The sequence below is a fragment of the Vigna unguiculata genome, chromosome 10 (genome assembly GCF_004118075.2).
Source record: "Vigna unguiculata cultivar IT97K-499-35 chromosome 10, ASM411807v1, whole genome shotgun sequence".
Classification (NCBI taxonomy): domain Eukaryota; kingdom Viridiplantae; phylum Streptophyta; class Magnoliopsida; order Fabales; family Fabaceae; genus Vigna; species Vigna unguiculata.
Window position 1 is genome coordinate 12,894,049 of NC_040288.1, and position 12,571 is coordinate 12,906,619.

The 12,571-nt window shown below is 33.6% G+C and overlaps 1 protein-coding gene across 1 annotated transcript; it reads right to left on the reverse strand.

Moving 5' to 3' along the window:
- Positions 1 to 1,442: 1,442 nt before the first annotated feature.
- On the reverse strand, positions 1,443 to 7,505 carry LOC114167108 (ataxin-3 homolog). Its single transcript, XM_028052066.1, has 2 exons — positions 7,114 to 7,505; positions 1,443 to 2,491 (listed from the first exon to the last, which is right to left on the reverse strand). The coding sequence occupies exons 1-2, from the start codon at positions 7,348 to 7,350 to the stop codon at positions 1,661 to 1,663; spliced, it is 1,068 nt and encodes a 355-aa protein (XP_027907867.1). The 5' UTR covers positions 7,351 to 7,505; the 3' UTR covers positions 1,443 to 1,660.
- Positions 7,506 to 12,571: the final 5,066 nt, after the last annotated feature.

Here is a 12,571-nt window from a genome sequence, read left to right on the forward strand (position 1 = left end):
AGTGGAACAATGAACAAGTGGAGCAAATATGATAATGTGAAATGTAGAAATGAACGAGTGGAGGAGAGATGATGAGCGACGTGAATCGAAGGAGGGGATGAGTGAAAGTAAGGGTTTCATAGTGTAAAAATGAGTTGAGACTTTGTGCTACTACTACGTGATGTTTAATTTTCATTTTATGAGAATGGGTTGCAAGCTAGCCCCACTTCACCTACAGGCTAGCTCCACGGGTTCAAGGGTTTGGCGAGCCGAGTTGTATCGGGTTTACGAGTTGAAAACTCTAGGGTTCACGAGTTGAAAACTCAAGCTCAACCCGATTTTTTTGGGCGGACTGGTTCGTCGAATTTACCCATTTTGACATGCCTAGTCAAGAGTATGGACACAAATCAATGCGTAATTAATGTGTATGTACCTTAATTTGAATGAAGAAATGACTATGAACCTACTCCTAAACAGAACATATATATATATATATATATATATATATATATATATATATATATATATATATATATATATATATATATATAATTTGTTATGACTTCATAAACAAAAAAATGTAACATTTAAGAAAGTAGTATAAGAAAGGAGTAGGTAACGTTTTAACTAATTTAGTTTTACTTTACCTTATCTTTTAGAAAAGAAATCTCTGTTTTGATTTTATGTGTGTGTGTAAGAAAAGAAGAATGAGAATATGTGTACTTTTAAGTTATTCTGGTTAAACAGGAGTAGGAAACAAGTAGAACAGAAATAAAAGTGCATGTTTAAAAGACATATTTACCCTTTAAAACATACTTATATAATAAGAAAAAGGATAAATACACATTCCTAACTTTTCAAATGAGTCCCACAAAATCTTTGGACTTCATTATAAATCTCTTTACTTCTACAAAGTTGTTTTAACATGGATTCCACAACGTTTTTCTTTTTTCTCTCGCTTCTCACTTTTTCCAAGGAAAAAGAAATACATTCTCTATCACACTTCTTCGGCACCTCATCCTCCAAAATCAACTTAAACAAAAATGAGTGAGATTATGTTTTTGAACACTTTTGCATTAAGATCTTCTACAATAGGTTTGCCCTTTTAAGCTCCGTATATTCTTATTTATTATATCATGAGATGTGTGTGGATCAAGAAGTTCAAATTCTGCCATAAACTGTGAAACCTAGAAAAACAATATCAAACAAGATAAATGTTCTCGTAGGGATTATGATAAACCATGCATTATTATAGTTTGAAGACATTTTCTATTGGTCATGTATGTAATGTATCTAAGTAACCATAAATCTAATAGTATCAAATTTGGGAAAGGTTCCATTCAATCGATGGAGTTCCCGTTATCACTCAAGCAACTTTATTATACTAGTACCAGCATGCATGATGGTCAAAACTCGTATCAATCATAATCACAATCACACGAAAAAAAGTGAAGGGCTTTCCAAAACATTATCAAAACTTGGTAACTATCATATAATCGATGGAAATGCTGAAGGGTTTCCTTACAGTTTATACATCATGCAATTGAAATGAGAATGTGTATACTGCACAGCACCATGACTTTAAGTCACTGACGTATGTTTCGACCACCTAAAACTTGTATAACAGACAGATTATTGTCCTCAATTGCAAAAACAAATTCGGGGCAAATTAAACACACTCTTACACAGCTTTCTCTTTATTCTGGTTTTCATCTTTAGCGTTATCGCCTATAGTGGACGCCACGTCTTTGCTGTTTTGATCATTCTGAGAATCAGCTTCAATGGCTGCTACGAGTTTGTTGCTTTGAGAATTGAGAGGTAGAATAGCTTCAATGGGTTCCACTAGTTTGGATTGTTGACCATTTAGAGCGGTAGCTTCAGTAGTTACTGCTTGTTTGGAATTTTGATCACTTAGAGGGATAGGTTCAGTAGTGGCCACCTGTTTACTACTTTGATAATCATTTTGGGGAGTACTGGCTTCAGCAGTGGTCACAATTGGGGACGAATCCATCAGACTGGCTGCAATTGCAGCCCTTAGTTCCTCATCTTCCATGTCTAATAACATTTCAGCTTCCCCGTGAGAAAGAAACTGATCATAGTGTTGTTGGTTCTCATTAACTCTCTGTTGTGGAGCCTGTACTGAGTTGCAAGATTTAGTTATCCTCTCAGCATCTTCAGGTGAAAGCCACTGACCAAAACCATTAGAAGCTTCAGATGAGGAGATGGGGAATTCTTTTGGAAAATTTCCCCTAACCAGGAATATGCTCCATCCAAAGCCTTTCAAAGAGTCAAGATAGGCAGAAAGGTAAAACTTGGAAAGGTGTTGTGGGGCTGCATAGAGACTGTCAAAATTATACCACTCCCCGTTCACTTTGCGGATACAAAACCAATGGTCTTGTAGATGACAAATGAAGGCATTTTCCAGCTCAGGGTCAATCTGGGCAGGCTCAGCAACTGGAGAGTCAAGAGGGATGACTTGTAAGTCCCACACTTCCAAAGCCTTTTGTAAAACCTACAGAAATGGCTTTGTAAATTGAATTAAATCAAAAAAATGCAAAAGGTCCGAATCCTAAATTGCCTTCCCAAAATCAATATTTGATGCAACGAACAAACATTTCAGTGATTTCACTAAATAAAATATAAACTACTTGTACCTTCAGTTACTAAAAATGGACCACAACAGTCAGTTAAATAAAAAGTCAAGAAACCCAGAAAACAGATGCAGCAGAAAGCCAATCAAACTTATGAAGAACCAGCTAAACCAGTAGAAGCAGGATAGGAAGATTTTCAAGAAAAAACAATTTGAAATTTTGCTTATTAGTTTATAAACATTTTATTCTTAGATATTTTAAAATAAATGTTCATATATGATATCTACACATGGATTGCTAATGATTAAGATTTCTTACGACTTTTTAATCTTATAAGACATGATATGATTTTTATGCAAACATAAAAATTTTAGTTGAGTTTTCTTACTTGATATATTATAGGTTTCATTATTACGAATTCTGCCCTTGTTCAACCACCATTAAACTAATGAACCGTGAATCCTTTCACTGCTTCAATGTCCATTTCAGTTTTAAAAACATTAGATCTGACAATAATACTTTTCCCAGAATCCCAATCATTCAAGGCATAGGATAGTAGTACTTGAATGATATATATAACAACAAATGATATATGAAAACATACAAAACAAAACCGTACATTGATTTTGAAATGCAAAGATGAAATAAAATCCAAAGACTGAATAATGCATATATAACAAGTCAACTAGTACAATAGAATCTTAAAAATTCAGGGATCCAGTGCTTGAAAGATCTTTCTGGAAAACTCTTTACATTATTTATGTGGCAAACTAAAAAATGAAAACTAAAAAAATGAAAGTTAGCCCCTTGAGATTGACCTTTACCTAGAGAGGTAAAACACACAAGGAGAAGGAGGGAAGAGAGGGTACAAAATCCCCATAGTACAGCCCACAGCCCTGGACCAAAATATATATATTAAGTTCTCTATGCGCTTGAGGTGTTTTTTCCAATGGCATAACATGTATTAATTTTTCAGTTGTCACATTCTTCTTTTTTTGTATTTCCATAGCGGAGGTTTAAACATATGTTATACTGTAATTGGAGAATAATACTGAAAACACCAAAAAACTCTAATTGGCATGTGCAAATCAATCATCATTAACTGAATCATTTGTTTTGAACAAACTGTAATCATAAAATTTATTCATTAGGCCAGTAAAAAGACATTTTGACTTCTCTATGGAAATGACCCAGATGGTGAGTCCTAGTGCAGCCAAAACATTGTGCCTTGGTGATCTAACGGTCATGGGTTTGAATTTGGAAACAGCCTCTTTGCATGCAAGGGTAAAGGCTATATTGAAATGACCTTGCTAAACTATAGGAAATAGGGAGCCATTGAGCTGAAACCATATTTTTTTAAGTTAGCAAGGATGTTTTATTTATATTGAGAAATCAGAATCAATACAATAACACTCCCTTAAGTTGGAGCATAAGGACCATATTTGCTCAGCTTGCAGCAAAATATGCTCGATCATTGGTCCTCTTAGACTTAGTGAATACGTTGGTCAACTCTTCACTAGAGTTGACAATCTACCTTAAAGGTGATGCCTCCATAGTGCAACTTTTCTCTAATGAAATAAGAATCTACCTCAATATGTTTGGTCCTCTTATAATTAGGGCAACTCGGAAGCACTAAGTGAACATGAAAACTCGTCCGAACTAACGAGTTAACTCATGAGTTTGATAACCATGAGTAGAGGAAACCCAAGTGTTGTCATTCCTCTATCCACATTTCAAGATTCAATGAAATTTAAGAAACAACTATCACAATACAACAATAGTACCCACAATAAAAAACCAATAAGGGTAAAATTGTACAAAAGAACTGTGCTCACAAAAGCAATTATCGAAGTTAGTATCCCATTTATATATTAGAAGATAGATTAGATAGATAATCCTAACCATCGCATACATACAAAACCTAAATGTCATTCTCAATACAAAGTGTGCGGGCATAACAGCATCATAATATCCATTGTCAAGATCATACTTATGAGTTGTACTAATTACAAATTTATATAGCGGAGCCAAAGGTCTAGAGCTAAAACAAAAGACTCATTGGAAGAACTGCCGAACAAAATGGCAATTGCAGCCCAAAATTTATCAACGGGTTCCAATGCATGAAACTTCAGTGCATCTTATTAATCATTCAATTTACTCCAAACAACTTGAACTATTTTGTTATCAAAGGATTAACAATAAATGGACCATGCATTGAATAGGAACCTCAAGTCCAATTATGATAATGAGCAAGAGTTTTGGATTAGAAGTTTGACCAAACTCCAAAGCTAAACCCTAATCTCCAAAGAAGCCACAATCACATGGAGAGTATATTATGGCACCTAAGTCCCAATATGATAATGATGAGCAAGAGTGGGATCAGCCGTTGGACAATTTGTAACTCTAAATCCTATATTCCAAAGAAGCCTATCACATGGAGACTATATTCTAGAGTCAATGAACGAAGAAGGAGAAATCATTGCAATAGATCTGGATGAAGAGGAGAGATCAAGCATTTTTAATCAAGAAGTGGGTCTTCCTCAAGCATTTTTAATTGAGAAGTGGGTCTTCCTCAAACTTAGACCACATAAGCAACAAACAATGACCCAAATAAAGAATCAATCGAAGTTAGCTCCTCATACCCAATTAAGGAAAAAGTTGGAGTTGTTTTCATCAAGCTCAAGCAGCCAAAGTCCTTTAGAATTCACCCAGTAATCATGCTTCTCAATTTAAAAAGGAAATTGGTAACTATTTTGCTAATGCTTCTTTAGTGGAAGACATGGAAATAGAGATCAATGAAATGAAAGATATTAAAAAGTGGACTTTAAATCTAACTCAACCTTATAAAATTAACTTGTAAGATGAGGTTTGCACCCACTTATATATTGTAAACTGACCTTATCTCTAGCCAATGTGGAATCTCAAACACCCACCCCTCATGCTGAGACATATACATCCCACCCCTCATGCTGAGACATATACATCTCGAACGTAGAAATAAATATTTGTGTGTGATTCAATAACAGGTGGCACTGTAGGCTCAAGAAACAACAAACCTTACTAGGATAAGCTTTTGAATGGCTTTGATGTCATATTAAGAAGTGAACTTTAAGCCTAACTCAACCTTATAGTACCGATAGGTAAAGTGAGGTTTGCACCCACTTATATACTATAAATTGATCTATATATATAGTCAATGTGGAATCTCCAATCAAAAACCCAAGTGTGTTGGACTAGTAGAGTGATCTCTAAGGTAGGACAAACAATTAAACAATGGTTTGTAGAGAGGAAGATTAAAGTACAATAGGAGAAACATTATGTTTGTTGTTTCAAAGCAAAAGATCAAGTGTATAGTCGGTAACCTCCTTGATCATCATCATTATAGAAAAACAGCTCCTGGTCCGGTTCATCAAGAGACAAATTAGAAACCATGATTTGATTGTGTACACTGAGGTTCATCAACTGACATATTTATCTAATTTTTTTATAGTAGGAGTATCATAGACATATTTGGGCAAAATAAGTGTTGACTCAATATCTTGGCCCATGTTGGAGCCATGCTCGCTCTGCATTATAGCTTTAAAAAAATAGCTTTATTCAACTACTGCAACGGTATGTCTAACGTGTGAGAGGCATGACAACACTGCTTGTGTCAGTGAGGTGTTGACCACACGACATGGTGTGCTAGAGTCCCCTATATATATGTACAAAAACAGTAGTACGCAAACAAATATATGCATAAAAAATGACATTATACTAACTCAGAAGTTCAATTGGCTAAAGAGTTGTCAGAGATGACAAGGATGCAGGATCCATTCTGCAACCACAACAATGATAGTGGCTGCAATAGCAGAAAGTGTTGCAATCATGGATCCAAGACATTTCGGTATGCAACAATGCTATTGTGACTAGTTAACAACGCTTGAAACAATGTAAAAGGAGTAATTATTTAAGGATACATGCTTAGTCAAACAATCCAAAGCTTTAAACATATATTACATCTAACTCCCCCCTCCCTGCTATTCATATATGTCAATGCAAAGAACTTCCTTCGATAGACAACCACCAAGTAAAATAAGCACATGAGAAATATTTAATCAGTCAAACTACACTTGCAAAATCCAACACACAGCACAAGGCCATCCTGTGCCAAACAAGGTACGCACAAATCAAGCACAAGACATCCTTATATATAACGCTTCACAAACTCGTTTCCTCCGTTTTATAAACTAAAAATATCATAAAAACCATTTATAAATTGAAGAAGTCAACTCCAGAAAAATAGACACATATATTCACCCCTGCGCCACAGTCTATAAGCTTGTATTGAACAACTCAAGGAGTATCTAGGGCCACAAAAGCCCCAAAAATCCTCAAATAATAAAAAGAAATTAAAAACCGCTTATATTAAACTAATCCAAGCAACTAGAAACTTCCAAAACAAAAAACGACGATAAGCACATCACATTCTCACGAACACGTCAACAACCCACGGCGAAAAAGGCGAAAACAAAAATTAGGGAAAGAGAAACCCTAACCGAACCTGGATGCTGAAATCGCCGTCGAGCGACACATTGTGCGATTCGAAATCGGCAGAGGAGAGCGCGGGGAGCATGACCTGGCGCTCCTTGCGATCGAGATCAGAAGCGAGCGCGGCCAAATCGAACTCCGAGAAGAACGGACCCTGCAAAACGGTGTTCACGCAATGCACCGCACACAGCTTCGACTCCTGCACCTCGTGGTACAGCATCCCTCCATTGCTAGCTCCTTCCATCATCATCGAACCCGCAATCTCGAAAAATCCGCGAAGGGGAACGGACTATAAACCCTAATTGCTATTCGCGGTGCTTTTGGTTCGTTCTCTTTGGTTGTGTGCGATGAGAGGTAACGGTGAAAGTGAGAGAGATGGGGAAGGAAAGGAACTGTAACGGATAAAAAAACATACCTCATCTTCTTTCCAATGCAATATAAAAAGATAATATAAACTGCTTATTCATTAAAAATTATTACACACGTGTCTATTGTCGGTATGTTTCTTTTTTATTTTTGTCGTTCAACTAAATTTAAATATATATATATATATATATAATATTTTAAAATTTTAAATTAACATTGGATTAATCTGTAATAACAAAAACAAAACAGTAAAATTAAATTAGTGATCCATTAATAATAATTATGTGTATTATTATTCTATAGTATAATTATGTTTTTTTTTCTCTCAAGCAAATTATATTTTATATTGTTTTCTAAATATTATTTTCTTATTTAAATTTAAATATTATATATGTAAAATAGTTATATATTTAAAATATTATAATTTAAATTAAAAATAATTTATATTATAATATATATATATATATATATATATATATATAATAAGTGAAGAAAAATTATTAGATTCTAGTTTCGCAAAGTGATAAATAACAAAAGATAGAAGGAAACCAAGTTTTTTTGTGATTTTCTGTCACAGTATGATTGAATGGGGCATCGTGTGGAGATGCCACGTGGCATCTTGCGACGGTGATCAATTACGAGCGGACCGTTGTTAATTTCATAAGCATATTCCTGATAGAAGGATAAAAATTAGGAATGGCAGCACGGATTTCAGTATCTCATATTTACTTTTGTAAAAAAATTCATCTCCATTCCATACTTAAATTCAACAGATATCAAATTTTTGTCTCATTCTCATCTTCATCGGATAACTGGTATAATCTCATACTCATATCCGTACTCATCTTCTTACTACTTTAATATTAATTTTAATTAATTTTTATAAAATAATAAAAAATTACGATAAAGAAAATATAATATTATCAAATATTCAATATTAGGAGGATGATTTGTTTCTTCGATATCAAATACTTTGAAATAAATTATAATTGTTTACATTTTAGATTAGAATACCAAATAAAATCTCATGAGAACCAAACCATTTATTAAATTTGCAAACATTAATGAAACCTAGTTGATAAATTTTAAAAATATTTTTAAAATAATATAAAAGGAAAAAAAATATTCAAATTAAAATATATTTTAAATGTTTGTTTACTTCAAATTTTTAAACTATAATGAATATATTTTTTATACACTAATAAAAGTTATAATACATCATTTGATCAAAATGACGCAAAGAACAAATAATAAACATAATAATAAAATTTTAACATAGATCTTGTATCTTTTGAACTCCAATATATGTTGGATGATTGTAACAAAATATTCATGGCAATTACATTACATTTTTATATTGTAGTAAATAAAAATTATTTATACAATTATAGTAAAAAAATTAAAGTATGATTGTAATGAGTTAGAAAATAAAAAATAATTAGATAAAATTTATCGAAATAGTATTCTACATGATGAAAATAAACAAAAAATAAAAATATTAAAAAATTAACAAATGTGTGTCTTATAAACAATTTGAAGACTATTGAAAGAAATCGCACAAAGAAAAACAAATATATAATTAAGGGTGTGATAAGATGGAAAATATCTTAGAGATCTAAGAAAACTTTTCAAATATCAACATATATACTTAAGGGTTGATAAAAAATGACGCAAAAAACAGATAATAAACATAATAATAAAATTTTATCATAGATCTTGTATCTTTTGAACTCCAATATATGTTGGATGGTGATAAAAAAATATTCATGGCAATTACATCAAATTTTTATATTGTAGTAAATAAAAATTATTTATACAATTCTAGTGAAAAAATTAAAGTATGATTGTAATGAGTTAGAAAATAAAAAATAATTAGATAAAATTTATCGAAATAATATTCTACATGATGAAAATAAAAAAAAAAATAAAAAAATTAACAAATGTGTGTCTTATAAACAATTTGGAGACTATTGAAAGGAATCACACAAAGAAAAACAAATGTATATTTAAGGGTATGATAAGATGAAAAATATCTAAGAGATCTAAGAAAACTTTTCAAATATCAACATATATACTCAATGGTTGAGAAATAACAAAAATTGTTTTAGCGAAACAAAAGAGTTCTTCAAATGAAACAAAAATTACTAATAATAAGTAAAGAATTTTTTATTTATTTTATATTACCTAGTAAATGAAAGGTTTATGCTATTAAACACTTAAATTGAGAGTATTAAATATTCTCATGTGAAAGAAAAATATACAATAAATAAAAATATTAAAAAATAATATAAATATTCAAATGTTAAACATAAAAGTTTTTTAGTTGAGATATATAATTTTAATATAATTACATAAAGGTTGTGATAAGATAAAAAATATATTAGAGATGCGAATGAGTTTCATGATAAACCAAATAATTAGAAGAAATAAAAAATAAAAAGTATATATATATATATAGGGTTACTTAATTAATTGTGAAAATTTTAATAATTTAAACGAGTATGGAGATGTGGCGGGACGAGTATTATGGCAGGGATATATACATCCCCATTCTCATCCCCATACCCAATTGAAAAAATTGGGGATTCCCCATACCCATACCCATACTCAATCAATGCGGGGATTTCCCGTCAAAATGGGAACGGGTTCAGGCAATACCCACGGGAACGAGTTTATTTGTCATCTCTAATAAGAATCCCAAAATTAGACCCCGATGAAGAAAAAACAATATGCAATGATAGTGTTTTCGTTATTGGTGAATTTATGTCGTATTTTTTAAAAAAATATTTTTGTTTAACAATAAACTTTTTGTTTATAACATTAATTGCTCATTTATCAATTTATTGTCATATAATTTTTCTGTTTTTTAATTATTATATATATATATATATATATATATATATATATATATATATATATATATATATATATATATTCTAATACAAAAATAAGAAGATAAAAATATAAACTTTAAAATATTACATTAAAATAAATAAATTATCGATTTTCAATTTATCCAAAACAATTTTACAGACACTTTAGAAAAAAAATATGAAAGTAATTTTACCTATACATATCATCAATAAGATTAATATTAAAATAATGGGTAAAACCCTCTTTCTATTCTGCCCTAATTTTTAAAGGGTTGCCCCTAATCTAATGGGCCTAAGGGTTGGCCCATAGGGTGTCTAAGGCCTTAAGGCAGCCAAACCCCTCTCACTTTTGTCATTTTTGCAGAAACAGTACTCTCACACTCTCCTTTTCCCCACAAAGGCTCTGCTAGGGTTTAGCCCCAATCTTGGTCAAGCTAGTTCTAAGCTCAACTCATCTTCACGTAAGATAAACCCCAACCCCTACTGGTTCCTTTCAAAGTTCTTTTTGGTATTTTTCCACTAGAGGTCCACTTTAGTAACCTCGTTCCTGTTTTGTGCTACTGGTTCCAGTTCTTAGATCTGCACTTGGAGTTGTCGGTCCCGTTGGTTTAAGAATCGAAGTCCAGTATTAGCTCCTTTCCAGGTAAGGGAAGCTAGAGTTATGAGTTTTAGTCTATTCTTGGTCTGTTTGGAAGTTACTTGATGTTTGCATAGTCTGTACATTGCTGTGAATGTTTGGATTGCCATGTGTGGTTGTATTGGTTGTGAAAATGCGACTATTGCGGGGAAATAGTGGCGAGATCTGTTGTTCTCGCCCAAGCGAGACCGACTCGTCCAGGCGAGACTGACAGGGACAGACCAGGGTGACACTCAGAAGCCCTCGCTCAGGCTAGAGGGGTTCCCTCGTTTAAGCTACAGGCTCTCGCTTAGGCGAGACCGCGACAGAGACCTTGGGAGATTCTCGCACACTCGCTTAGGCGAGACCTCCCTCGCCTGAGCGAGACAACCCCTCACCCAAAGGTGAGGTTCCTCGCCTGGGCTAAACTGCAGCGACACCCCAAGGCTTTCACGCCTTCTCGCTTAGGCGAGCGTCTCTCGCTTGAGCGAGACAACGCCTCGTTCAAAACAACGAGGTCCGCTGCAGGCCATGCTATTTTCTTCGCCTAGTTGTTATGAGTTGATCAATTTATGATATATTCCATTTATTGCATGAGGCATGTGAAATGTATGACAAAATCGGTGACTATGAACTAGATTGATGTGATTGTGTGATCTTGGCATGTGAAATGAAAGTGATGGTTGGTAATCAAAGTGGCATGGTATTGGCATGAGATAAAATTATGTATTCATGAGTTGGGAAGAATGAGATAGTATGGACTCAAGATGGAATGTGAATGAGGATGGACCACAGAGGTTGGTATGGGATTTTAAACGCATGAATAATATTGTTTGGTTGCTTGAATTTGTTTGGTATGAGGTCAGTACATAATTCCTTGAATATTCCTAGGTGGGGTTTTAGGGTCGTGCTTCAGTGGTCGGGACGTAATTCCATGGTCCCTGTTAGTGGGTGTCCATGGTGGTGCCCCATCTATATAATTTGGTAAGGATTCAAGATAAGGTTGCATCCTGACACTCTAAGGAGTCAGTTAGTCTCACTTAGAGCGAACTGACTCTTGTGGTGAGAGTAGCAAGAGGCTTGAAACTCACTAAGGGCTAACCTTGTGTGTGAGGGATTGATTTATTGTAACAGTTGTAACACATAGCTCGGGGGTGAGCAGAGGTATCCACCACAAGTGCAAGCATCCGCTAAATCCGACCAGATTATATGTATCCGGATGAGTCGAGTCGAGTCTTAGTGTATTGATTGGAAGGTCATAACATGCTTGGATGATGTATGTATATTGGATTGTGAAAGTATATTTGATTGCATGATAAAACTAATTTTTGCTCTAGCTTACCCTTCTGTTGTTTGTTGTATGTTTTGTGGTATGGTTTTTTCTTTTGCAATGATCATCAACTTGTTGATGTGAGCAGAGGTGAGAACTCCCCATAATCATTAGGGTGATGGAGGTTCCGCTGCATAGTCTACTTAGACTGGATCTAAGTTTACTTGGACTTTCCTTTAGGGCTATGGTCCGTGTACCACTAGTCTTTAGGCTTAAAATTCTAAATGTGGCTGATTTATATTTTATACTTTGTTATGGCATCGTAGTGTGCCCTTTTCTTATTTGG

Bases quoted from the DNA above. Each gene is read 5' to 3' on its own strand.
- LOC114167108 (XM_028052066.1), bottom strand. From the start codon at position 7,350: ATGATGATGGAAGGAGCTAGCAATGGAGGGATGCTGTACCACGAGGTG. The intron at 2,492-7,113 runs GTTCGGTTAGGG...CCATTTCTGTAG, and splicing joins ACGGCGATTTCAGCATCCAG to GTTTTACAAAAGGCTTTGGA.